General features: G+C 54.6%; 1 protein-coding gene across 3 annotated transcripts in view; it reads right to left on the minus strand.

Annotated features, from left to right (window-relative positions):
- The window catches only part of Rau (RA domain-containing protein rau), a 77508-nt gene that overhangs the window by 43869 nt on the left and 7293 nt on the right, over window positions 1–26346 (minus strand). Inside the window, exon 1 of one of the 3 annotated variants that reach the window (XM_077687507.1) lies at window positions 18122–18207. The exons of the other annotated variants lie outside the window; for them this stretch is intronic. Coding sequence (XP_077543633.1) covers window positions 18122–18181 — 60 coding nt within the window. The 5' untranslated portion in view covers window positions 18182–18207. Of the gene's footprint in view, window positions 1–18121; window positions 18208–26346 lie in introns of those variants that run through there. 3 annotated transcript variants of the gene reach the window in all.

A 26346-nucleotide genomic window follows, 5' to 3' on the forward strand; every position in this document is an offset into this window, starting at 1 on the left:
GCGCGAGTCGAAGTAGGTCGCCTCAGCGTGTGGCTCCCCCGCAGTGCGAGTCGGGAGCGCTGCCGGGCCTGCGCGAAAGCCTGCCGCCGCCGACGAGAGCCAATCAAGACGGATGGGCCTCGGAACAAACCCGCACAGGCCCGACGCGGGGAGATCCGCCGGTAGCCGGCTCGATGCGTCACCACATTTCCCGTCGGTATTCCCCCGGCCGCTATTTTTGCAATCAAGCCCAATCCAGCTTTCCTGTTTTCGCCAGTAACTCTCGACTCGGACGACGATGTTTTTGCTACCGCCCGATTTAGCCACCACAGCGCGTCTCTCGGCTCGACACCGCACATTGGCAATGGGACGAGCAAGACGCACCCCACAGCCTCGTTAAAGAAACTTGGGGGAAAACATGCGTTGGGCTCCGATCAGCTGCGAGATATGGAATCGGAATGCTATACCGCACTCTATCAGACCCCTGCTTCATAATTTCCCCAACCTATCTGTGTTCCGCTGTGCTGGCCCTCTGGACCTCTGCTAATATTTCAGCGGCGGGGAAAAGCGGAACCAGCGACGACATCTTGGACAGCGCAGAACAAAGGTTGCCGAGCCCGACGCTTTTTGCTCATGGCGGTGCCAGGCCTCTCCGACACGCTCTGGTTAAACAATGGCCGTGACTAGAAAGCGTCATCTCTTCTTCTCTGGGGGGCAGCCCTGGCGGAACATCGGCTCACACCCCGGCGGCGAAAGCGCATCCCGCAGCCCTAATTAGTGCAAGTCGGCCAGCAGCAGCCTTGGCACGGAGCAATTGGTCCTCCTCCGGGCCAGCTGTGCCACGCCAGCCGCGGGCGATCTCGTCGCCCCATCTGCGTCCGACATGCGCCACGCGTGCGCTCATAAAGCCTGCCGGCAGCTCGGCGTAAATACTCGGGCGCCAGGACGACAGCGACGGCCGCCTTTCATCAGCGTCCGCTATTGTCGCCGTCTCGGCTCGTTTGAAGGACCCCGACAAAACCGCGGCTCACCCCAACGATGCGTCGCAGATGTTCGCGCGCGCCGCTATAAATACGAGATGGTTTTCATCTTCGAGCCGACGGCGGCGGTCCCTTAACCCGCGCTCCCCCCGTTTTCCCCGGGCCGGGCCTCGGGGCTCTCGTGCGACGCGCGCACATGGGCTTCGTGGGCTCGGTCGGTCAATTGCGCGTGGACGCGGAGTGCATTCGGCGCCGTCGCCTGACCCACATTCCGCCCAAGGAGACCGCGGAGAAGCCGGAAGGCCGGGCGACACTAAAACTCCGAGGCGCGTCGCTCTGAGCTGGAACTCTCCAAATCACTCGAAATAGCCGCGCTGAAAGGAAAGCCGGCGAACTTAATGCCGCCGTCCTTTCGCGGCCATTGTCTTTGCCCCGAACGGCGAACGAGGAGAGGAGCAAAAGAAGGCTGCTGCGGAGCCCCATCTTCTCACGAACTCGTCACGGCGTTGTGTACACAGCGAGAGTGGGCGAAACCGCAAGGAAAACGGCGAATGGGCGCCCACAGTCGTCTCTGGCAACGGACATCGGCCGGGAAGCGCGCAAAAAAAAAAAAAAAAAAAAAAGTCGTCAAAGAATGCTGCGCGCCTTCATCGGCTACTAACAACGTGCAGTTTCGCTTTCAGTAGACGTCCCTCGCATTTCTTGAAAATAAACGTTTCTTTTGTTAACGAGCAGGGGCTAAGATGCACTACGTACTGCGAGTTACGCCGCCCATGCGGGGCACAAAGCGTCGGCCACCACGGCCGCGAAACCAGCGCATAAGGACAGCTTTTGAGCCATCGCTGCGGCGGGCGGAACTGTCACAGTAACCGTAATGGTACGGCCTCCAATATATAGCGGCTGCGGGGTCCTATAGCAACCAGCTATGGGGAACAACACTGCGCCGAGCGGAAGTTACACCTTTACCACTGAGTCCGATCCGCTTCTGGCCCAGCAACCCACTGCCCGAGCCCCGGTGCGCAGCCACGGCTCGGAGCGTGCAGAGCGCGACCTTCGCTCACGTCATCTTCGGTCTTTCTTATTCGCTAGATCACCACGCTAGCCACCGCTAGCTACCGCAATATATACAAGGTTATATCAGAACAGCCATCGCCATTCATACGGCGAAGTAGTAGCGGTAGCGCTGCGATCCATGTGGCGTTATTTCGCACTCTTCTTGGGGGATGTTAAAATGTTAAAACACAAATTACGTTTCATTTGCGCCTATAAATTACGCCACACTGGGAACACAACGCACCTCCCTGAACTCGGCAGTGCAGCCGGCCAGCTTCCCCGCATAGCACAGCGCCCACGGCGCGACCACGGCGCTGCACAGCGGCTTCTCCGGTAGCGAAGCGCCACAGCAGCCAGCGGTCATTCAGCGATCCACGGGACGTTTCCAGTAGCACCGCGAGCACTGTTTTTATAGCGCAGCTCCGGAGCGCTCAATTCCCATTCAAGCAGAAGCATTTTCTCTCCCTTTCTCCTCCTCGCCGAGTGACATCCGGCCAGTGCGCGAGAACATTTCACCTCCAGCAGCGCACTTTCTTGAATCGGCTCCACGAGCACCAGTTGCAGGCGAGACGGATCAACTGGCCTGGAATTCGAACGGACAGCCGTAATACGTGTAATTTTCTCGTCTCCACCCTGCGCTCCCACACCTCCCCGCGTGGCGTCCACTTCTTTTTCGTTTACCGCCCCTCTCCCTTTCTTTTGCTCTCGCCTGCCCCTCTTGTGCTCAGAGAGCCAGCGATAGCAGCAGCGGTGGTGCACGGCGGAATTTCGCCGCTTCGTGACGCGGCGCCCACAGAGCCGTACCGAAGCAGACGGCGGGCCCCGCGTTTCGCCCCTCGCGCTCGCCCGTCGGCCCGGAGCGAGCCGCATTCCGGGTTAAAAGTGCAAGCTCGAGACCATCCGAGCCGTCTCGGGGCAGCAGGAAAGCGCCGCTTTCGGCACGCCGTCGATACGTGCTCCGAGACGATAAATCTATTTCCCCTAAACCGACCAGCGCTGAGGGCCGGCGAACAATGGGTTTGACACCGAGGCGGTGGCTCGACATCCTCTCTCGACTAGGGGGTGGCGGCAATGATGCGAGGCGGCCGGTCGTCCAAACTGCTCCGTGTAAGCAAGAGTGGATAAAAAAACAACGGAGGAAAGGGGCAACGAGAGGCAACGCGCTTTGGCATCTCCGCCCATATCCGTGACAGCATTACCTCGCTCTAAGTTACGGGAAGACAATGGGACGTTAGGTGCGGGCAGTCAGTCATTCCCGGCCGTCGCTAAGCCTGACGCGCGTTAAGCGCCTCTATCGCAAGGATCGCACAACAAATGAACGCGATTAAAGTGTCGTTAGGCGACGGCGGAGAAAAGACGAAAAGGCGTTTCAATGAAAAGAAATGTCCAGGACAAGGAAATGAAATTCGAAGCACTTGAAGAGAAAAAGGACCACGCGTGGGGGAGAAGGAGCCTCGTTTCCTTCACCTATTTATACCTTATTCCCCCGGTGGATCAGCCGCGACTCGAGACGAAAGACAAGCCGCCCCTTTCGCTTCCTGCACGACAATATGTGCTGAAGAATTGACGTGCTTTGTCGCAGACTTTCTGAAATTAGTTCAATGGCCGGAGCAATGGAATTCGAGAACAACGAGGGGACTGCGCGGCGCATGCATGTGTTGCCCTTTGTATTCAGTTTAAACAACCAGCGCACAATTATACCAGGAGCAACTTCCTTTCAAACGCAAAAGAAACTTTCCAGTACACCTTCTGATCCAACAAGATCACATACGGACAACACAATTGTCCGTCGGAGACGTGAATAGGAAAAAGTTTCCGCTTCACTGAACCAAGAGTGAACAGAATCACCCAGAAAAACCCACTTTCCTTCTCGTCCTCTTTCGTCGCGTGCTCGTAGGTGCATAGGCGCGGAACGCGCTGGTGACGTTCTTTTGTCCACGAGGGAACGAGGTCGGCGCGTGAGGTGCATGTTTGTATATACGCTCGCATCAGACGTCGAGCGATCCGCGATCTAGCTTTCCTCCAGAACAAAACGCACGCAAACCGTGGCCGCACTATTCTTTCAAGTGTCAACCCTGGCCGGCTTAGCGCGTGCACTCTATATCGGCGGGGGTCGCGAAACAATACCAGCCGGATAATCCCGACGAGCGCTAAGCTCCAGCAGCAGCGAACAAGGAGGCGGACCGTGTGAGCTGAGCATGCACGGGGTGTAGAGTTTGGGGACACACGGCACCCGTGGCCTTGCAAGGACAGTGGCCACGAAACGCAGCGGGGCGTGGACGCAATACGAGAAAGAAGAAGGGGAGGAGGCTGTGAATTAAGTGCCCCCACCCTCCCCCCGGAAAACAAAGGGCAAGGGAGGGGAGACAACGAGATTTCGGCCGACGCGCGTTCTTGGGTCGGCAGGGTAACCGCGCGACGTTTATCTGCCGGGCCGCGCTCGCTCGTTCTCACGAGATACGTCAGGCAGCCTCGCGCGGCCAATCCTGGTCGCACTTACGAGCTTCCTGGAGTCACGGGTAATGCTGCAAGGCGTCCAACCACATCGGAACGCTGCTGCCAAGAGCTTATAGATGTTCCCGTCCAGTCACCGAAGCACCCGAACATCGGCTGGGCCCGTATCGGGCGCAGGACACAAAAAGTCAGAGCCACAGGGCCTGATTGTGCCTTTTCTGTGCCACCGATCGCCCCGCTATCTTTGCGGTTAACATTGAAATTGGTGAAGCAGCCCTTCGGGAGTAGTGACCGGCCTTACTAGGAAGATTCGTTCGAAGTATAATGTTGTGCAAGGAAGTGTTTTCTGTTGGCGGTTAGGATGGCTACACTGACTCAAATCTTTTTGCCACGAGCTGATCCGTCGAGAATTTATTATAATTTAGAGTTTAACCCTCACCGGACCTCGAGGGTAAAGTCAAGAGCTCCGGGTTCATTTAGTTCATCCGTCGTTGTCTAACATGCACTTCAACACCATCGGTACGGACGTCCTTTCCATCTGGCCTGCGTGCAAACTACAGCCGTCGTGTCAGGCAGCCGAACCCGCGACCTAGCGGGTAGCAGCCGAACGCCACTGCGCCATCGTCGCGCAGCCAACGCATACGTAACGGTATTTGGCACTGCATCGGGCACTGCCTAAACGGGGGCACCACGACGGTGGGTAATAGCAGGAAGGGATGTTTCAGCGCATCGCGATAATCGCACAACCAAGGTCGCGACAGCGCCCTCGACATTTAGCGACTTCGCGTCGGAGTCCTGGCTTCCGCCCCTCCGCGGGAGGTGTACGCCATCTCTGGACCGACGAAGCTCCGCCCGGGCGTCCCAAATCGGAAGGGTGCATCGACAAATGAACGAATCGGCCGGCGGTGGTTGTCGGACACCTGTTCGCACGGCTGGCCCGGGCAGGGCGCCGACATCGCATAGCGGCACGTCCTTATCCGGGGGCCCGCTTTCCCAGGGCGCCTTTCCCACGGAGGGTCTCCCTGATCAGCATGGAACCCGACGCGCCACTCCGGCCGCCAGCGACACCGCCGCTGGAATCCCGCCCTGGCGGAGCCGTCGCCCGCGGCATTACGGCTCCTTGTAACCAACGCCACTGGTCAGGCCGCCGGATCGTTGGCTCCGCGATGACCATACGCGAATCCATCACTGACCCGCGCACTTCGCTCGTTTCCGCGCGCCAACGAAGGAGAGGGGGCGGACGCCAGAGTGGAGAGGACAGATACCGGGTCCTTTTCACGGCCAGTGAGCCAGCAACAGGTTTCCGAGTTCGAAACACGACATCTATCGCTTTGCAGCGCCCCTCTTTATGCATTTTACACGTAGTTGGGAACGGGTGGCGGCAGAGAATGAACTAATGCCCGGCACCATTCCAATATCTGCGGAATAACGCCAATCAAAAGAAAGAAAAATAAGCGGGCAAGGTACTGTGTGTATGAAGCCAGAATGGATAGTTTATTTTTATTTTCTAAATTAGTCCATGCAGTGCCCGGTTAATGACATACGCTCCACCACTTCTCTTCCCGAGCACTATTGAGCAGAAGACTCCTTAGGTGTATGCAGCCACGAGTAAGATTTGCGCGGCCACTGAGAAAAGCTGCTTAAGGTTTTCTTTTTCGTCACCTTCATTCACCTACAAGTCTCCCATAGTGACCTTGTTTTAAGTTCCGAACACACGGATAGCCGGACTTTGGCAATAACAATGACCATTATTTGCGGGCTATTACACAGTCAAGCTTGCCACGGACTCCAGAGCATCGAGCAGTCATTCGGCGGGAAGTCAGCAATTAGGGGAACGGCACGCTGCTTATTTTGCTCAGCCATGTTCACGTCTAACACCCGCGCCAGCCTTCCCGGAGGCTGGCGGTACGAGTGCATACCCGAGCAGAAAATATTTTGGCCAGGCAAAGTCCGGAGAGTCCGAATGTCTCGAACACTAAAGATGTATCGCACCATATTTCCAAACGGCCGCGCTGGGCGCCAGCCATGGAGTCCGAGCCAGCAGCTGTCATAGCACTTTCACGCGACCGTGTTATCTCAGGCTTTCGTACAGCCGCTATCTTTACTATCAAGAAACGCCACGCGTCGCCCTCTAAAAGATGGGAACCCCAGAAGTCGAGCGAGTGCCGAGGGGCAAGTTCGCAAAGCGAGGCACACGCCAGAGAACTCGGACCGAGCAAAAGGGGCACCGGGAGGGAGTGGGGGCCCTTCCGAAAGAGAGCTTCGCGATCCCTGCAAGTCAACCGCAGACTCCGGTCTGGCGCGGCTATCCTGGGGCCGCTGGTCGCCGGTTTCTTTGCGCAGGGCTCCCCCCCGCGCCGCATTCCAGAGCGGGGGAGCCCGCCATTGTTGTCCGAGGACGGGCGGGGGCACCTGCTGCGCTTCTCAGCCATGCGTGCAACCGTTGTTTGGGGGGCCGGCCGGGGGGGACTCCCTTGGCCGCCGACCCCGGTTGTCTTCGGCTCAGCGCCGGGCCGGGGGACACGGCTTTCTGTGCCAGCACGTGCGGCGGCGCGCTCACAAACAGATGACGACCAGCGCTACGCACGGCTCCGAGGGGGGAGGACAAACACGCATCCGACGGGAGCCGATGCCTAATGGCTCCCCGCACGCTAGGAGTACAGAATGAGCGCAGGCGACGTAGCGGCGCCATTCAACACTGACGGAATACCCTTCGATCTGTTGCGCGCCAGTTTCGACTTCTCGGGCGATACTTGCGCTGCAATGCAGCCGCTTCAGACCCTAATGAGCAGCGCACGAGCAACGGTTCAGTTAGGCTGAGGGCAGCACCCGCACCAAAGTGTCTTCTGTCGCACTAAGTAATCGGCGTCACGCAGCAAATGAAACGTAATACTCTTGAATGAAGGAACGAAACGAAACGAGACAGACTACGCAGCAGGCGAACGCTGCTCGCACTCTGCGGTGAAATATCCCGTGGCGAAAAGTGGTTGGAAGGACCACTATTTTCGAAGGCGAACTGAAATGTTCTATCCCATTCTAGAAAGACGGCACTTAACATGCCTAAAGAAAAAAAAAATGACATCGTTTATTGGGAATGACGGTACACACCGAGTAACCCCAGCTATCCTAAATGAATTCACCCCTCTCCACACACACGTGTCACACGACCAATACTTGGCCACCAATTTATCATTTGGATTTGTGGGTAATTGGGTCATTTGTAAGTAGTTTTAGACATTAGCGAGCATAACTCGGTCGTGTTAAACGTCAGCGTCAGCCAGAAGTGACATGTAGCAAGATGTACAAGATGTCTGTACAATATGTCTGACTCAGTGACTAACGGAATAGCTAGCGGGAAAAAATCTGTGGGAGGGCGAGGTTGATCTGCCGCATCGATAAGACTGCGCACGCGCTGTCATGCCAGCACAGCGTAAGTCACGGCGGGGGTGTTGGCCGTATTCACTGTGATAAAGTCCTCTCCAGGATAATACAAACAAAGCAAAACGCCCGAGACGCGCCGTTGTTCAAAAAACAAACAGCCTCGTCTCTATTTCCCTTTAACCTAATCAGACAATTCTTTCTCATTATTGTAATTATATTAGAATTTATTGACCCGGAGATTGAAACACGAATTTGTTTAACACGGTACAGGCAATTAAAAACGTAGTTTGATTACATTTCCAGGACAATTGTTATTCAGTTCCGGTAGAAGACAAACGCTGAAAGATCTCATGAATATTGATACGAGTGTCTGCCGGCTGTATTAAATACGTGAATAGCCACCTGTTTCTCAAGTGCATGTTCAGGAAACTGTCACGATCACATTAGCGCAGAATCCAGAGTCCGCTTCTATCGCCCTTCCTACACGTGACCATAGGGCCAATCCGATACCTACGAACACATTCGTTGCAATACGAGGATGGAAGCGCACAAAGCCCCGACGTACGACCGAAACGAATCGCGTGTCGTCGCCGGTGAGGTGCCTGGCCCTCACCGAGAAAATACGTCTCAATTGGCCGTCTTTTCCAGAAAACAGGACATGACCTGGCAGACGCTATTCTCGCGAAGGCATACGTTGCTCCGGACGCTGTAAGTCGCTCGGCCTTGGTGAAGGCGAACGTCTTTGGACGGCCTCCAGGAACGAGTCGAGTCGGACGGCAGCGACCTGTGAGCTAAGAGCCGGTCAAGCTGATATCCGCAGTCTAGCCACATTCCCCGACATTTCTAAATCGGTAAGCTCAAACGATTAACACCGAGAACTGTTAAGTATGTCGCGACGGTTGCTTCGGCATTCAAATGAACGCGCAAGAGTTCGCGCACGCCACACACGTAGGAGAACATAGACGAATCCCGGCTAGTCGGACCGCTTGCATGATAGCACGGTAACTGCGCGACACACTCCACAAATAAAAAGAAAACACGGCAATACGAGTGCGCGTACCCTCATTTAATTTCAGGTGGTGTCTGTCGCACTGTCACTGTAAGACACGCAAACGCAATACACAGCCTTCCGGGGAAATCGAGATAACTTCACGACGATTGCAGCGAGAACAAGCAACGCTGGAAGCGTAGCGCGAGAATATTTTACCGACGTCAAAGCGCGAATCAACGAAGGCCTCGTGGAGCTCGTGATGGATTCAGGGCAATTCAAGACAACCATTATTTTTGACCAGCAGAGGTGGCATATAGTGGCCAGGGCGTTGTGCTGCTACGAACGACGCCGCGAGTTCGATTCAAATCGATGGAGGCTGCATTATTACTGCTGGAGGCGAAATAGACGCCCCTGTGTGCGAGGTTTTCAGAGCATGCTCGAGGGCCCACGCAGCCAAAATTAATTCGTAGTGCCCCACTCTGCTGCACGTTTCATGGTCAAGGGGTACAGTGCACACAGCTCCCAGCTCGGTAAGACTGAATGTAAACCTTTGAATAACTGAATGCGTATTCCACATAGAAATGCTTAAAGGATTCTCAACAAGAAAACCCGTCTGCCCGTCTGTAACGCTTGATGTCTGTCACACTTAGGACGCACACGAAAATTATATTGATTAAAAGGCTTTATGGCCTTCATATTTCTTTAGAACTGTTATATTGCCCACAAACAATGTCTTTCCACCATTGCATTTGTGTAGAGTGGTGAATCCGACTTTAAAAAGCCTCGACTTTTAAAACCCGACTTTTTACGGATACATGGTGCCTTACGGAGGTATTCGATAACAGGGCCTTCGCACTTTGTTATCAAACTAACTACTATATAGACCCCAAAAATGTCCTCCCAGCAATGCATTGGTTTATAGTAGTGAAGCCGACCTTAAATGAGGCTCGGTGTTTGGAATGTGTATACGACAAAACCAGGCAGGGAGTTTCTGCAAATATTTTTGTGCTTAAACATTTTTGTTCTTGACCGTCTCAGCACTTCGGCATTCCTTCAAACCACGGGCGCTTCACGTGCTGCAGATACACCCATTCCTGGGGGAACCACGCCGGCCCTGTAACCACACAAAACGCGCGGAGCAAGTTGTCGGAGGCGACATTTGTGGCTTTCCCACACTACATGGCGGCGTCCCGCAGAAGCTTCATCAGAAAAGGGGACTAAAAACGCGCGTGCACCAGCGACCCTTGGGTTCCCCGTAGACTTTCTCGCCATCGTACTACTCGGCCGCAAGGGACAGCTTAGTAAGGGGGCCAGAGGAGATACAACGGAGCCCGGCCCCGCGCTAATGAAGGCCGCCGCCGCCATCAAGAAGAGCCAAGCGGCGTGACAAGGAGCGGCCGCACGAAGAAGACGCCGGGAGAGTTCGCACGCGCGAGAGGGGCAGCTGTTTCGGCAACGGATCACGAGTTTCGCACGAGGGACGTGCACGCGGAGGGAGGAAACGGCGAGGAGGGGTCGGCCGCCGCTCAGGCTTGCCTCGGGTGGGCCTGGCCGCAATCGAAGATCCCGGCTTTCGAGTGGAAATACCGATCCCGCATCAAGGTTCGGAATTGTAGCTAGTGAAGCAAGTTTGCACTTCGCCTGAGCAATATTGCAGCGAAATTCGGTTCAGCAACGTCTACTGTTGGGCGAGTTGTTGATAGTGTGATCACTGACGGAAGCGAAAAGCAAAAACGCCCGTGTGTACAAGATTTCGGCGCGCGTTAAAGATCCCTAGGTGGTCAAAATTAATCCGGAACCCTCCACTACGGCGCGCCTCATCGCCTGCGTTGCGTCGGCGCGTTAAACTCTACAATCAATGATATTGTGATCACGTTTAGTGGGTGAGGAGCGGGATGGGGTTACATCCAGGAAGCTAGATTAGCATCCCGGAGTTCATATTAAGTAGTTCCAGCGCAACAGAGAGCGAAGACAAGGCGCCGGGACTTGTCCCGCTGTTTAAAAATAACGTGCGTCAAAATCAAGACCTGGAAAAAGCCTCCTATGAAATGGGAAAGAAGTCACGGGTCGGCTAAACGCAGCAGACGTCACAAGCGGCAGAGGCCAGGAACCACTGTCCGGTCGCGGTACTCGCTGCCCCGGCTGGGCCTTTCCTCCATCGCGGGGAAAAAGCAGCGGAGGGAGGGGGAAACCTCAGGGTGCCCCAGCAGCGAAGGTGGCTGTCGCGGCTGCGGCTAACGAGCACGCCCGCCAGTTCATTGCTCCGGGCACTCGTCACAGCCGACTAAGCCAAAGCGACAATGACGACGTCGGGGCTCATTTCATATAGGCGCAGTACGCGCCGACTCAACCGCCGTTCACACGGCTCCAATGCTGACACGGGCCGCCTGCGACGGCGCTCTGGCCTGTGTGCCTTTGTCTACTTGGGACGCGAAAGTTGCCGTCCCATCGCAACAGGGTTTCGACTTGATAATCCGCGAACTTGGACTCGTCCGCGGCGCTCAATCCCGGGGTTCGCGCCTGATAAGGCCGTCGTCGCTAAGGCCACGAGTGATGACAGGGGGGCGGCGGCGCAACGAGGGTGGCACGAGCGAGGCACATAAAATGGCGCCGCCGGGGCTGTAACGGCATTCCGTCGATGAAAACGAGACGGGAGGAAAAGAGGGGGCGTTCTCGTCGGCGGCCGCAGACAAGAACAAGAGCGGCTGCTCGGCGGCACCCATCCATCATCGTCCGCGGTGGGATCCGCACCAGCGACCTCGGTTCCCGCTAACGACCTCGGCTCCGGCCCGCGCGGACAGCGCCAGCGATGCGTGCGGCGGCAGCATCAGGTGGGTCCTCCTGGCGCCATTATCGACGCATTACTGCCTGCGGACACACATTCGCCGAGCTGGGCTCTGCCCGACCGCAACTCGCGCGACGTCCTCCTCCGCGCACAGTCCACAGCTCCCGGCGGCCCTGAGCGAGAGGAACCCCGTGGCGCGGACAGCACCGAGACCAGGCTGGAACAAGGAGCCCCGCGCACGCACCGCCAGAAAAGCACTGCCGACGGAAGACCAAGAAAAGCTGCGCCTGAGCGATTACGACCTCGGGCGCCATAAAGGCGCAGCAGCTTATTCCTCCACTGCGTGCACGTCAACCGTGCCTCAGTGCACGGCACGGGAAGTGAGTACCTCCGAAGAGGAGTAAGGGAGGAGGAGGAGGGGGGGGGGATGCGGTGAGTGCGCTCAACTCACTTTCTAGCGAGTTCATCCCTCGAGCACCGGGGTCGGTGTACGAAAAAATAACCCAGCCCAAATTTCGTCGCTGAACGCCTGTTCACAGTGGCCTAGCACCAAAACGCGCTCCTAACAGCAGCTGAGAGTCGCAGACGCACCCGGATTCCTAGCCTTTTCTTCCCGTGGCTTACGGTTACGGTCACGATTGTGCTGTGAAACATCACGTCAATGTTCATCAAACAATTTGCAACAAGATGCTCTCAATTGTAGATTGATATAGGGCCCAGTGAAACGCCTTGTGTTGCAATCTTTCACACACTAAAATTTAGACAAACCACGACAAACGCCAGAAGAGCACAAGACGGCGTTGCGAGCGCATTTACAGTAAGCCCATACTAACAGCAGCCTATAGGTTTGAACCCTTGGGTTAGTGCGCTGTGCTTAGTTAGTGCACTTTCGCTCATATGGCCTGCATGCTGCTGGCTACAGGTAAGATTACGACCAAGACACGCACCATAGGTCAACCAAGCGTAAATAGTTCCAACTGTTACTTTTAATCACTCAGTAGTATTGTGTGGAGGGATGCGATAGGAACATACGCCTAATAACAAAAACAAGCGCCTTTGGAGGTAACAACACATGCTCTTAAAAAGACAGCATATGCAGCTCACTATTGAGACGTCTTTCCGCCAATGACACCCCGCAGCCTGAAAGTTTTTTAATCTGTTTTTTTTTAACTGCACGCACAAAACTTGTCGTGTGTTACATGCCACGCTCGATCGAGGAGCGACCATGGTGAGATACACGTACAAGTTTCGCAATGCTTCCGGTCATAGCTGGTAAGGCTATCATTTTAATTTTTTTCTGGCGCGTTCCTCCCCCGTTTCCGGCTTTCGTGCACTGCCGGCTGACCACTTCTACATCCCCCCTCACAAACAACTTTCCCAAACGTCTCAAACTGCAGAGACATGCCGCAGCCGCTGGACCATCACGCAGGAGGGCTGGCAAAGGGTTGCACCTGCGGCGACACATGTTTACCGGGGCAGTGACCAAGGAGTGCCCGTCTAAATTGTGGCAATTGACGCGTCACGGTGCGCATGCGCCCAACCGGAGACGGCGCTTTCGAGAACATCAGGCAAGATGGCGGACGGAAACGTTGCGGGGACGAAACGACCAATTAGTCGGCGCAAAGGGACAACGCTGGCACGACAATGGGAGCGCCTCGGCATGCGGCGCCAGAACGGGCACAACCGCTTAGCCGCGCCAACCAGGTCAACGACTATGCGCCCACCCATCTAGCAGCGATATTAGCACGCTTTTGACACTTCCCTCGTTGCGCCACGCTCGGGTCAGCTCTATCTGAAGAGGGGGACAAAAACTTTAAGAAGTAAAAGAACAAAGACGGACGTCGAAAAAAGCGAGCGGCGCTTTGGCGGGACGCAGAAAAGCGAGACCATTCCGCGCTAGCTTCCGCCGGCGTCATCACACTGGCCGGCTATCTGGAAACCTACTTTCGCGGAACTGTTCTTCGCGCCGGGTTGAATCGATTTGCTCAGCGGTTAGTTACTTTGCGGAAGAAGGCGACGTCCTCCCAGCCAAAGACGACGGCAACGCCGCGAATGTGAAGACGATTCCATTTGCTCAGAAACGGTTTCTCACTTTACGAGCAAACCATTCTGTCCGCGCCGGAGACGAAGCGAAAGAGCGACAAAAAGGACAAAGTTGGGCCAACTGGGACGTGCCTGTGACGAAGAAACTTACTCTGCAGCAAGAACAGTCGGTCTTAATCTAGGTCTACTGTTATCTAATCCCCTTCTCCCTCCATTTCTTTCACTCTCGTTTTTATTCACCTTTGCGGACACTGTAACTGTGCTACTTCGACGAAAGGTTAGGCGAAGCATAAAAATCAAGATGCTAGAGCGCGCAGAAGAATTTTCAATTCGCATAAGAACGAAAATCACGCAGGCTGACGCAAACCTTCAATTTGATTAATATATCGGGAGGCACAGTTAAATGGCTCCTGTTCGGCATAGCTTCATTCCTATGCCATAGGAATGAAGCTGCGCCACGGCGCCAGCGCTATTGCATCAAGGGGGAGGCAACTCCGAAAGTCGTCCGCAGGATGTGGACGCGGAAGTCGAGGCGCGGAAGCTTGCGTACGCCACACAGAAGAGATGCGGCCGGGAATTGCGGTCGTGCAAACAAAGACAAGAGTGGAGGCAAATGCGGCCCAAGGTCGTCCTCCGGTCCCAAACGGTCCCCACGCACCGCGAATCGAGCGGTGGGGGCTCCCCGTGAAAGCGACGTCACGACGTCGGACTCCCGCACGGGCGGAAGAAGGTTCGTGACCCATCCGCCGGTTCAGCTGTCCGAGCGAGTGGCGCAATGGCGAAGATCGCGCGCGAATTTTCGGGCCTTCGTGCGCGCCGCTGCGTATTTCCGTATGGCAGGTCAGGGCCATCCAGCCAGCCGACCCGCAACCGACAGAACCACGCACGTCTCGTCTGTTGTGGCTGAGCGACAGGTTTCCTCGCGTCTCTTAACGCGCTCCATTCCCACGCAGTCAAGCGTAGTGCTACTAGCATTAGCTGTCAGAATACAGTGTACCGGCAACGGGGAATAAAAAGAAGCCCAGGATGTCATTGTTGCCGTATGGATGAAACCTCTTAATCATACTCTTCGGGGAGCTGGGCCGGGTGATTTCTATTCACCGATCCATTATCCCCTCTCTTGTCACAGAGTGACTGATTAAACACTTGATATTGCAGCAAGCGCTCATTACGGGTAAAAACTACAGCAAAAACTGCAGGTTGGCACGCAGTGCGTTTGGCTCATGTTGCTTATCTTTCTTTCTTTTGTACAACTCTCGTCCCTTAACATACGTAAATACGTAAGCTACAGTGCTGCGTATCTCCACAGTAGGCATGTTTTCGGTTTCCATCGTTCCAGGACACTCGCATCTTGTGTGAAAAGCACCAGAAAATATTTTCCGCGAATGCAAGTTCGTGCAAGTAGGCCATTGTAAGCACTTGCTGTTAGCGTTGGGGTTTTTTGTCGAATCATCGTAAGGACATCCTGCAAACCAAGGTTCGATTTCTCGTGTGCCGAAATTCCCGCGTCTGGCAGGCAACCGCCGGCACTGCGATCGCCGGCACTTTTTCTCCGTCCGGTAAACATATTCATCCGCGTTTTCGCACGAATGCGCCAGCAAGCCGAGTCACACGCGTCTCCCACGCTGGCTCTTGCGCGGGCGTCCAACAGAACGCCACAACAGGCCGAGAAGGCGGCGCGCCCTGATCGACTGCGACACGCTAACAGGCCGCGCGGTGCGACTGGCCTCGGACGCGCGCCGGCCAAGTGGAGCACGCCCTCGCCCTCCACCAACTGGAGCACCGCGCGATTCCCTCGCCGCGGGCAGTGTAACGAGACCACGGCCGCTGCGGTGAGCAACGGCTTACGGAGTGTATCCATCCTTCCTGCGCGACGACTTCCATCGGGACCGCAACGCGGAGCAAACACACGCTCTTTTCATCGAGCGGCGGAAATTGCGCTCGCCCCTCGGGCCGAGGAGAAATGTCAGGGGCACCAGGGAGCCGAATGATAACGTGTATAATTAACAATTAGCAGTGACGAGGGGGCTCCCAAGTTTGATCAACACAACCTTAACCGACGCAATTACTTAAAAAAAAAAAAACGGCCGAGGCGGTAGTTTCTTGCGTGGATGCATGCGTCGGTATTTCAGCGCCCGGTAAATATCCCCGTCCTCAAAATGAGATCAGAGCCATCCACTATAATAATAATAATCAATCAATCAATCAATCAATCAACCTTTATTTTTGGTGCCCAGGAACAACCCTAGGGTCTTGGTACTGGTACACCATATACAAGCATTCATAAAAACAAACTAAAATCAAGACAATACAACACAGAAGACCATATATATGAAAGAAACAATAAGGTAAAAATAGTTAGAGAGATCCCAGAAAGCAAAACAGCAAAAAAAAAAGGAAGCCTAGTGTTAGAAGCCATGACACCCGGCCAGCAAAACGTTGAAGGCACGCGAAAAATTGAAAATACACAAGCAAATACTCATATAATAATAATAATAATAATAATAATAATAATAATAATAATAATAATAATAATAATAATAATAATAATAATAATAGAGTTACAAAAAATCGCGCAGCGTGAGGGATCAGCGACACACAATTTCCGTAGTCCGGCTCGCCAGAGCATCCGGGGAGCAGCAGGGTGAGAGAGCACGCTGCAGCCCCCGTGGGCGAGTTTTCGCTCATTAGCGCTCTCACTGTGATACACCGGTTCGGAAAGAATGGGCCTAGATTGCAGCCGGCACCTATGCGCGATTTTCACTCGCGAGACCACCGCAAGAGGCTGCGTACGAACCGAGATCCACGCTACTACGAGAGGCCCATGATCCACTACCTAGGCGCGTCTCCAAACACACTGGCCGAAATTCCGGCGCCGTAGAGGAGCGCCCACGGCGCGCACGAGGGCCCACGCTGGGGGCACGCAGAGCGAGCAGCGCGAGGCCTATTAGCGGCTCGATCAGATGACGGCGAGCCTTCAATGGGACGTTCATTCTCGTACTCCGGCGAGAAAGGAGGCGGGGGGAACGAAGAAGAATTGCCGCCACTACCGGGCCGATTAGAAGAGCGCCGCAACGGCACGCCAGGCGGATGCGAGCGCTTCCTCCGCAGATCCTGCTCGCCCCTCCGACCAGGAGAGCTCCGAGGGGCGCGGCGTTCTTTCCCGTGAGATCGGCCAGGTGGGGAGGGAGGGGGGCCTCCCCGGCGGAGAACGGCCTTGGCGACGGAGCCCATTACCCGCAGCGACGAACAACACAAGCGGACAAAAACAAGCGCCACCCAGTGGGAAAAACTGGCGTGTCACTTTCGCCGGCGACAGCGGCCGACGGCATCGGCGTTGCGAAACCAGTTTCGGAGCAGCTGCCGCAGCCCGAGCGTGCGCGCAAGCCTTTGAACACCGCGTTCGGGCCTCCCGCCTGGGAACGGCGCGCGCGGCTCACGGGGTCGCACCGAGAACTTCTTCAAACGCTGTCAAGATTACGCTAGCGGGTTTGTTTGACGCTCTCTCTCTCTCTCTCTCTTTTCGCGGCACACTCAATTATAATGTATGCACCGCACTCCTGAGTCCAGACCGGGTTGTTTTCGCTGTCACTGGGGGCTCGGAAAGCGCTGTCTTAATGTAGTCTCTGATTGAATGATGACAGGCCCCAGTGCCAACCGCTAAGTCGTGCTTTGAAGGCGCTGTTATCTACGGTACAGCAAATAAAAATACGCCAGGTTTTGACCTCCCGGTAGTTTCCCCCGCAACCTCCACGGCAATCAATTTTTAGGAACAGCCTGGCGCGGCAAATTACGTGTATAAGGGGGCTCAGTTAGGGCAGCTTGCTATGGCCATAATTCCGATACTGCATTTAAATTATTGTTCTAAATTTGCGCACGAATAAACACTGAGCTTAACAATCACAGGAAACAAGGACGAGGCAACGGCCTCGGCGCCATCTCCAGTGGGTGCATCTTGCTTTTTCTTGCCATTTATCTTCCTCCTCTCGTTCATTTCCGATGCCGCGGGCGCTGCCACAAAGCGACGCTTGGATGCCCTTCGGGCCACGTCCGCCGCTGCGCTCGATGGGGGGGCCTCGGTGGACCGCGTCCCCCTTCACCGGGTTACACACAGCACGTTTCCGGTCGTGAATCTCCTTCGCTCGGTTCCGCTTATCCCGCGACTACAACCCCCTCCCACAGGCTCTGCTCGTCTTCTTTTTCCGCGGCGGGCTCCACCCTACATAAGCGCGGCACGCACATCTCAAAATCTTCCAACGTTTGTGGGGGGCAAGTAAAGTTATGCGGACAGCCCTCGCTTTGCTACCGCCATCTCGCCCTTATCTAATACGGGCAGAAGGAATGAACTTCTCGCTCAAGTGCTGCAACACCAGTAGCAGCAGCAAAAGATATTTCACACTACAGACTGCAGCAGAGTTTACAGTGGTGCATTAGTATCACCCACAGTCGACTTACTTTTTTTCCCATTCTTGATAGGATGAATGGGACGAAGTGCGAACTTCTAGAGCCCACCATGAAAGCATACACTTGAAGCACACAATTTTGCCTAAAGCACGCACTGGGACAAACAAAAGCTCCGCGCCCGCGCGCGTGTGTGCATGCGTGCGTGTATGTGTCTGTCTGTGTGTGTGCGTGTGTGTGTGCGCGCGCGCAAGTACAAAATCGCGCCGAAGTGATGACAAGTACTGATTGTGCGCAGTAGTAAAGTCTAACGCAAACCCGAATATTGCACTATTTAACAACCAAAGTTTATCCAGATTTAATTCCACGCATCGCTCGCTGCACAAGCAATGCTCGCCGTATTGTTCCTTGACGTCCCGGTAATCTTAAAAACGAACCATACTTGCCCAAGTATTGCTTCTCGCAGCTTCACGGTCCGACATCGTTATGATTATGATTGTAGGGTTTAACGCGCCGACGCAACGCAGGCGATGAGGCGCGCCGTAGTGGAGGGCTCCGGATTAATTTCGACCACCTGGGGATCTTTAACGTGCGCCGAAATCTCGTACACACGGGCGTTTTTGCTTTTCGCCTCGGTCCGACATCGTTAATTCTCAATGTAGTTAATTCTTGTTAACTCTCTTGACCGAGCATTCACTCAAGCGTATCTTGAGAAACCTGGCATGCAAGCAGCGAAAACAGCATTCAGAAAATGTTCAAACGGACTTTATGCGAGGGAGTCACTACAGCGGGCTTTCCTGCACTTGCAACCTGCTTTAATATTGTAATGGGGTACAGTATTTACCCCATTTACTCTATTCACAGCATTTACAAGCGGCCATGGCCGAGTCCGCCGAGTCTGCACGTGCCCTCTTCCACGTCGTCTTCGATGCCGAGCTATGCCGCCATGGGGCAATGTCCACTGGTCCCGTGACACTATGCCACATTTCTCCTGCCCCTCATCGCAATCCTACCGAGTAGCGGCGGATGTAGCAGCTGACCAGCTGCGAGCTCTCGGCCGACAGGTGGAGTAGGCCCGGACGTCCAGCCAGCACCAAGGCATCCTAGGCTAAGGATACCTTTCACGGGGTGGAGGCCCTATCTGTGAACTTATCAGACTAACTGTACGAAAACATGTCCACAAAAACCGTTGAAAACGTTGTGTCCGCATTAGATGATAGAGCCGGCTCGAACAAAGCGTTGGACGTTCATGTGAACATGTTCTAGACGTGTGAGAAATTTTTTGCTGAAAAGAAGCGAAAGTGACAAAAAAAAAAACGAAATGTACGAGACGACAGAAATTTTTCTAGGCACGTAGAGAAAACATCTTTCTCAGAGTAATATTCCAAGTTTTCTTCGGTCTGCGAATTTTGCCTTTATATGTCACACTGAAATGCCGCCGGGATCATCGCTTATCGATCCGGGTGCACGCTTTTTACGGCAACCAATACATACATTAAATAATAGTACGCAGGTAAAAGTAATAAAAGTAAGACTTCATGTATGAAAGAAGTGTCTCGGAATTAATAATTGCTCCAAAGCAAAATGTTACAACCTTTAACATTCACACGTAACAAAATAATAAAGCGTGTAATTTGTTCCGCGGCTCCATGCATGACTGAGAAACGAGTAAAACAATCTGATAAAAGCACTTATACAGAGGCGCGGCACAAGGGAGTATCCGCCGGAGCAAACGGCGGAATGGATACCCGTCCGAGATAAAACTAGGAATGCACCAAAGCCGGCGCCATTCAAAACGGCTCGGCGACAGGAAGCGCTCCTCCGGCTGCGCTGCGTCCAGTCGCGAGCACCGACTCAACATCGGCCGCAACATGGAAGTAGGCCTTTCCCCCACCGGCCATGGGAAATTTTCGCCCGCCCGCGATAAACTCCTTGCCCAGGGGCAACGCGGCGAGGGCCGGCAGGGCGCTGCGCAATCAAGATGCCGCACGAAGGCACGCACGCTGGACCGTGGGAGCTCGTCGCCGCTCGGTTAGCAAAGAGAACACCGGAACAGAGCCGCAGCAAGTACCCTCGCGTTCACTGTCCGCTCTTCTAAGACGTCAGCTGTTTATTTTCTCTTTCACTGTTTCTTCACTGCGTAGGAACATTCGCTACATATTGGCCTGAAGGCAACGTACACGTCCTTGGGAAAGCCGGGACGTGAGATCGAATTCGATAAACGAACCACATACATGCAGATTCGGGCTATGCGGTAACGGACACTGAAAAACCGTCGAATGTTAGGATGATTGACGAGAGGGCTCGGCGATACGTGCCAGTATCCACGCGTATAGGTGGAGCAACTTGGATCGTATTTTTCAGCTTCGCCGGAGAAAAACAGCAAGTTCGCATTTCGTTCCCAGCTAGAGACGTGAGAAGGGGCCGGCGAAAGCATCGGAACTTGCCGCGAAACAGGAATCCCGGCAGGATGTTGCTGTCCCGGCAGTGTCGCGTGATCGATGAGTACGGCAGCCGAAGGATGCGAAACGTGGATCCGATCGGCGGCCGGCTGCCGACTCCCGGCTGGCGTCGCGCCGGCACAAAGCGCCGAAGCCGACGCGGTAATTAATGACGGCGCGGGCCGACCGAGTCGGTGCACATTAGCGCCGCCGCAGTAGCCATCGAGCCACGAAGGTCGACCGCGCGCGTGACCTCATGTGTGCGCGCTGGCCGTCGGTCGACGCCAGGCGGACAGCCTGGGCGACCACGTCGTGTCGGAAAGAGGGGCGCGAAGAAGGGCCGCTGACCCGGCTGCTGCTCGGTACGCAAGCCGAGAGCTCGGCACGAGCAACGCCCACCCGCTGAGCTCTACCGATCCGTGGCGGCGGCGGTGTATGAAAATCACGGTCGCCTCAGAGTCTTCCACCTGTCGCAATCACACGGTGGCGCAGCTATGGGACGGCGCTCTGTGCTTTTCGCGTCCCACATCCGAATCGAGCGCCACGCTGGTGTCGCGGCGCTCCGAGGGGGCTGTCCTCGCGACACGCGCGCAAACTAGATCAGCACCGTACCAGGCGACACAGACGTCGGCGGACCACGCCAAGGCGCCAGCGGCGCGATGGCGAGCACGGGCGTCACGCCCGCGGGCGGCGGCCGCGCGCATCGGCCGGCCTGCCTCTCCTCGTGACACGGCAAGGGCTATTTGCAGAAGCACGGACGCGGTGCAAACTGCGCTTCCCAGGAGAGCTGCTGCAGGCGGCACGAGATGATCGTCTTATAAACGACCGTTGTGTACTGTGGCACGCGCTGCTAGCACGGCTTGTTTCGGCAAGCAGCACGATGAAAGTGCGCCCGACGCGCGTTCTCTCTCCGGGCACAGCGGGGGAACGCGCTCGACTCTCCGATATCAATGGGCGGCCACGCTGTCGGTTGTCGACCGCGCCGATTATGCGGCGGCTGGGCCGATAAATGGCGCAAATTGCGCCGCGCGCTGCTACCGCGGCGGCGGCATACCAGCGTGCTGTGCAGTACCTCCTGAAGAGGCACTGGCTGTATAAACACATGATCACCATATGCGGCGTTATCATTCAACGCGTAACACCGTGCTGACAGGCACATATATATCCACGCATGTACGAAAGGAAACGTTCCCACCTCTCTCCGCGAGGCGCCAACACCGAGTTTTCCGCAGTCTTACGAAGAGCCGTTTTTTGCAGCTGAATGATCAAACTAAGCGACCAACGCTGCACAGTGGGTCAACGACAACGTCCATCATACGATTGACTATCGCGTTTTGTGCTGTTACATTACGCGATGCGAGCTTGACGTTTTCTACTGCGTAGGCTCACAGCACAAGCAGTGTTTCCCAGCTAGATTCGCTCCCTCGAACGCAGCTGGGATTGGCCATTCAGGTGCACTGTTGCAAAGCAGACCAACGTAGGTCTTCAACGTTTGCACGTCTATCTTAGGTGCGGAGTACCTTAGGACCGCGCAATGTCCGTCCGCGTCCGTGCGCATAGCATTTACAATCGCAAAAAATCACACAGGAACCGGCAGGATTCGAGCCTGTGTCTGGTAGACCAGACAGAGTTAGTGTCAGTCGTCTTACCCATTGGGCTACGACCGTGAGTTAGTACCCGAGAGTCAAACGGCTTACTCCCGCGCCTGTAACGGTGCGGAGTACCTTAGGACGAGCTCCCAATGTCCGCCGTCCGCGTCCATCTATGCGCATACCACCATCAAGCCAAAATCAAGCGAAATTCCATTTCAGCCGTGAGTTGCAGTTTCATTTAGGAAATAATCAAGGTGCAACTCATGGCTCAAATCGAATGACGGCCGGGGCGCAAATCGGATGTCACTCGCGACGCAACTTGGATGTCATTTCGAGTCCCCGTACTGCGAGAACCCTATTAATGAGACGAGGCTTACGAGGCCAACGAGGTCAAAAAAACATGGAGGAAGAAAAAGAAAAAGAAAAACTAAACAGCCGGAAGCGTAAAAAGCTGATTCTCATCCCGATGGGTTTCACAAGAAGTTCCATTTCTAGTTCCGTTTACGCTGCCATTTTTTTTTTTTGTCATCACGCCTACATTTGCCCATCTTCGTGTTGGCCACAGGCCGTTTAATGCGGCGCAAGAAGACGAGAAGCCGAAAACTGAAGCATACCCAGGAAAGCAACACCAGCGCGATCTGCGTGCCTTTCAGCGGGCCCTAGCGATCTAGGCGTTTTTCGTAAACAATCACAAATCACAACTACTTACAACCTACACACAATTAAGGAACGATTTCGTCTTCGTGCTTGAAAGTCGAAAAAGAAAAGCGTGCTCACGAAGAATCAGAAAGTTCCTGTCTAAACTCTGAACAGCCTAAACGTTCGCATCAATGCAGCTCTGCGTTATTTCTTCACTGTTCCTGCGTTTTGCCTGCAATTCAAGGCGCTAAAATGTGTGAGCACCGTTTAGTGCGCGTCCGGGGTGGTGAATTTAGCGAAGCTGCGCCCAGTTTCACGCACACCGGTTTCCGCCTGCCAAACAATGGCAATTACCTTCCCTGGATATTTTTCTTGGGCGCATCCTACTGCTCTGTGCGCAAAGCAACTACTATACGCGCACCGCTTCTTTCTTTTATCATTACTTTGCAGCCACCGGCCTGAGAAACTAAGCCAGCGTCCGCAGCACCGAAACGAAGACAATGTTTTTGCGCCGAAGACGGGGGTACTGCAGTCTCCAGTGGCAGCGTCGACGAGGACGGCGCCTGCTGGGGAAGAAGAAGCAAGGAAGCATGGCGTCGTCGCCAATCCTGTTGCATCCAGTTACTCGAAGGCAGGAAGGCCTCTTATAACAGCGCGCGATGAGACAAAGCCCTGGGCGAGGAGGAGGAACGGCTCATCCGGGGGCCGCTCCTCTTGTCGGCCGCGTATCGCCGGCAGGGCCAATGTCCTGGTCGCCGCTGGCGCGTTTCTGCCGCCGCAGCCAGCCAGCACGGAAACAGTTTGGCCGCGTGTCGCGCGCGCCGCTGCGTTGCCTCAATTATGACGAGCCAGCGCCCCAAATTGCCCTCTTCCTTCCACCCCCTTCGGAGGGGGAGGACCGTCCGACCGTCCGCACACAACTCGGGAGCTGGTACTTGCGGCCATGGCCGGCAACGCGCACCATGCTGTCACGGAAGCCCGCGACACGACACAGAAAGCAACGTGTAGCTGCTTCTGCAATCAAGTTCACCGAGAGATTTGGAGAATTTGTCAATAAGAGAGGGACCGTACTATAAGTGACAGGCTATTGGGGAATCCCTACAGGCGTCTTGTCGCTAAAACCTCGATATTAATATATATATATATATATATATGTCTACTTTGAATGAAGCTCATTTGAGAAGGTGCTTAAGCCAAAAGCGCCACAACCGAAGTCCCTCCTGTTTTTTTTCCTCATTGCCCTCCTCTTTGTGCTGTCATTTATTTAAAAACTTTACTAAACAACCCAAGAAATCATATCATAAAGTCGTCCGTTACGGTCCAACTGACTGTTCAACTTCCCAGCAAGGGCGATAAAATGACTGTGAGCCACTTTATAACGGTTAAGCCGCGTGCTTCCTATGCCAGTAGCCAGGCACTACACGAGCTCGCTCGTTCACATTTTTAGAAATGGCTCGCTCAACTGATTTTTTATTTCCCCGTGACCCAGAAAAAAATATTCGTTCAAACAAACCAAGCAGCCAGGCCCGTGAGTGCGGACCCCTCCGGGTGCATCGCTGTCCTACATACTGGCCAGCGATATTTATTGGTGTGTACCTTTGGGCGATCGGGCAGAAGAACAACGGTCGCAAATGCCTTGTAGTGCCTAATGCGCCAACGCAAACGCTCTGTCGGCTCCGTCCCGCGCGGTCGCTCTTGCGCATCCGTGCCTCCTCTCTCCCTCCCTCTCGGAGGACGGTTTGCCTACGCGCTCGTGCAGGAGCGATGAAACGGTCCTCTCCTCGCGACAGGTGCGTGTGTTCGCTGGCTGCGAAGACAGGTTCGCCGCTTCCAGATTGCGCGCTCCGACAGATTAGGCTCGGTCGGAAACAAGTAATTCTGCAGATGACCCGCGCTGCCGCTAGCCTCCCCGAAAGCGCGAGACCCACTCTCCAGCCCCCGTCTTCCCATGCAACCACATACATGCAGCGCCACACCAACAGAGGCAGGCCGCTGCCACAGTAAACTAGCTCCATTCCTGTCCCTTGAATGAATCGCGTCACCCGCTTCTCACCAAACGTGTGCGGCCCGTTTGACGAAAAGCGGTCACAACTAAAGGAGAGTTTAAGCCTTTCCGCAAACTATAGGATCTATTGCTGCCGCGCCACCACATCTTCAGTGCGACATGCTGGCGTTTTGTTTACTCGCTTGCATAGTATACCCGCAGTATGTGCGTCCCGCAGAAGTGGGCAACGGTCACTGTGATGGTGGCCCGTATAGTGAAGGTCACCCGACAACGATACGGCGTATACCATGCATACTTAATTTAGCTTCCCACCGCACACACGGGTTGGTTACATCCCACATCATCGGCGGCACCCCAAGACCATCCCTTCCTTTCCACTGCAGAGTATTCGGTTCGCAGTTTTTTTTTTTTTCAATATAATTTAGACGTTCGAGAAAAATATATACAGCAGAAAAAAAAAGGAGCCACCAGGTGATGCATAACCGTCAACTTAACATGAACAAAAAATCCTCTGAGTGTGCCTGCCTTTTACGTGAGCCAAATTTTTCTTACCCAGAAATGAGTTTTACGTTTCACCCTTGCCATTTTCAATTTGAAATGTTCATAAAATTTGAAAAATAACGTAAGAGACGCGCAACTCCAGAGGAAGCCATTTGAAACATAATACAACCATGAACTCAATACGACCAAGGAAGCCGCGGAGTGCGCCGAAAAATATCGCCAATATGAGCGTTTACATTTCGCTTCCACTGTTTCTCTGTTAAAAAAAAAAAAAAAACACTTCCCTAGAAATTTGAGAAATTACACACTGCAAAAATGAAAGGATCGGGAACATAATAGAAGCACCAGCTTTGCGTGATCGAAAATAAAAGGCCTCAGAGTTGCCCTTAAGTTAAAGTGCACCGAAATCTCGCCCACGCAGGCGTTTCGCTCTCACAGCTGAACTATCAGTCATATTGCTCGAAGAAATGACGTGTGGTCAGCGGCAATGAGTTTGATTTTTCCGGCTAATAAAGGTGGAGAGCTGGTTATATCTCATTACAGAAAGGTCACCATGTACACAGTCGCGTGAAAGGCGGTTCGCGGTAACCCGTACTCGGATAATCAAGCACTCCTGGCGAAACAGCGAGTGCACGCAGGCAGAAGATGAAATCCCTCCAACGCCTAAATGTAAGGACCCTCGTCAGGCGCACGATTCCCACGCAGTATCGCTTTCGGCCACGAACACAGCCTCGGAGAACGCCTACAATGGCTCGCCGCGGCCAGCGCCAGCATCTCCAGCGCCCTTGGGAACACCCGAAAGCCACGGCCCCCGAGCTCATTACGAAGTGGCATTCATGGCTCTCGCGCTGAATGAGGCCCGCGCTCCACGCACAAAAAAGACGCTTCCTCGTAGCCCACGCGACAAAGCAGCGGACAAACTGCGGTCATGCCGGCCACGCATTACTTGTCCAGGCGCATTGGCGCCGCTATGCGCGTAAGTACGAGGCGGTGACAGACGAACGCGACGTGGAACGCGTCCAAGACGCGGACCACTAAACCGCTCCCCATTAGAACGCCGCCCAGGCTTTTCCCACGGAACGCCTTTGCTGACTCCGACAT

The sequence above is a fragment of the Haemaphysalis longicornis genome, unplaced genomic scaffold, assembly GCF_048455015.1.
Source record: "Haemaphysalis longicornis isolate Haplotype H1 unplaced genomic scaffold, Haemaphysalis longicornis Haplotype H1 scaffold_1, whole genome shotgun sequence".
Classification (NCBI taxonomy): Eukaryota; Metazoa; Arthropoda; class Arachnida; order Ixodida; family Ixodidae; genus Haemaphysalis; species Haemaphysalis longicornis.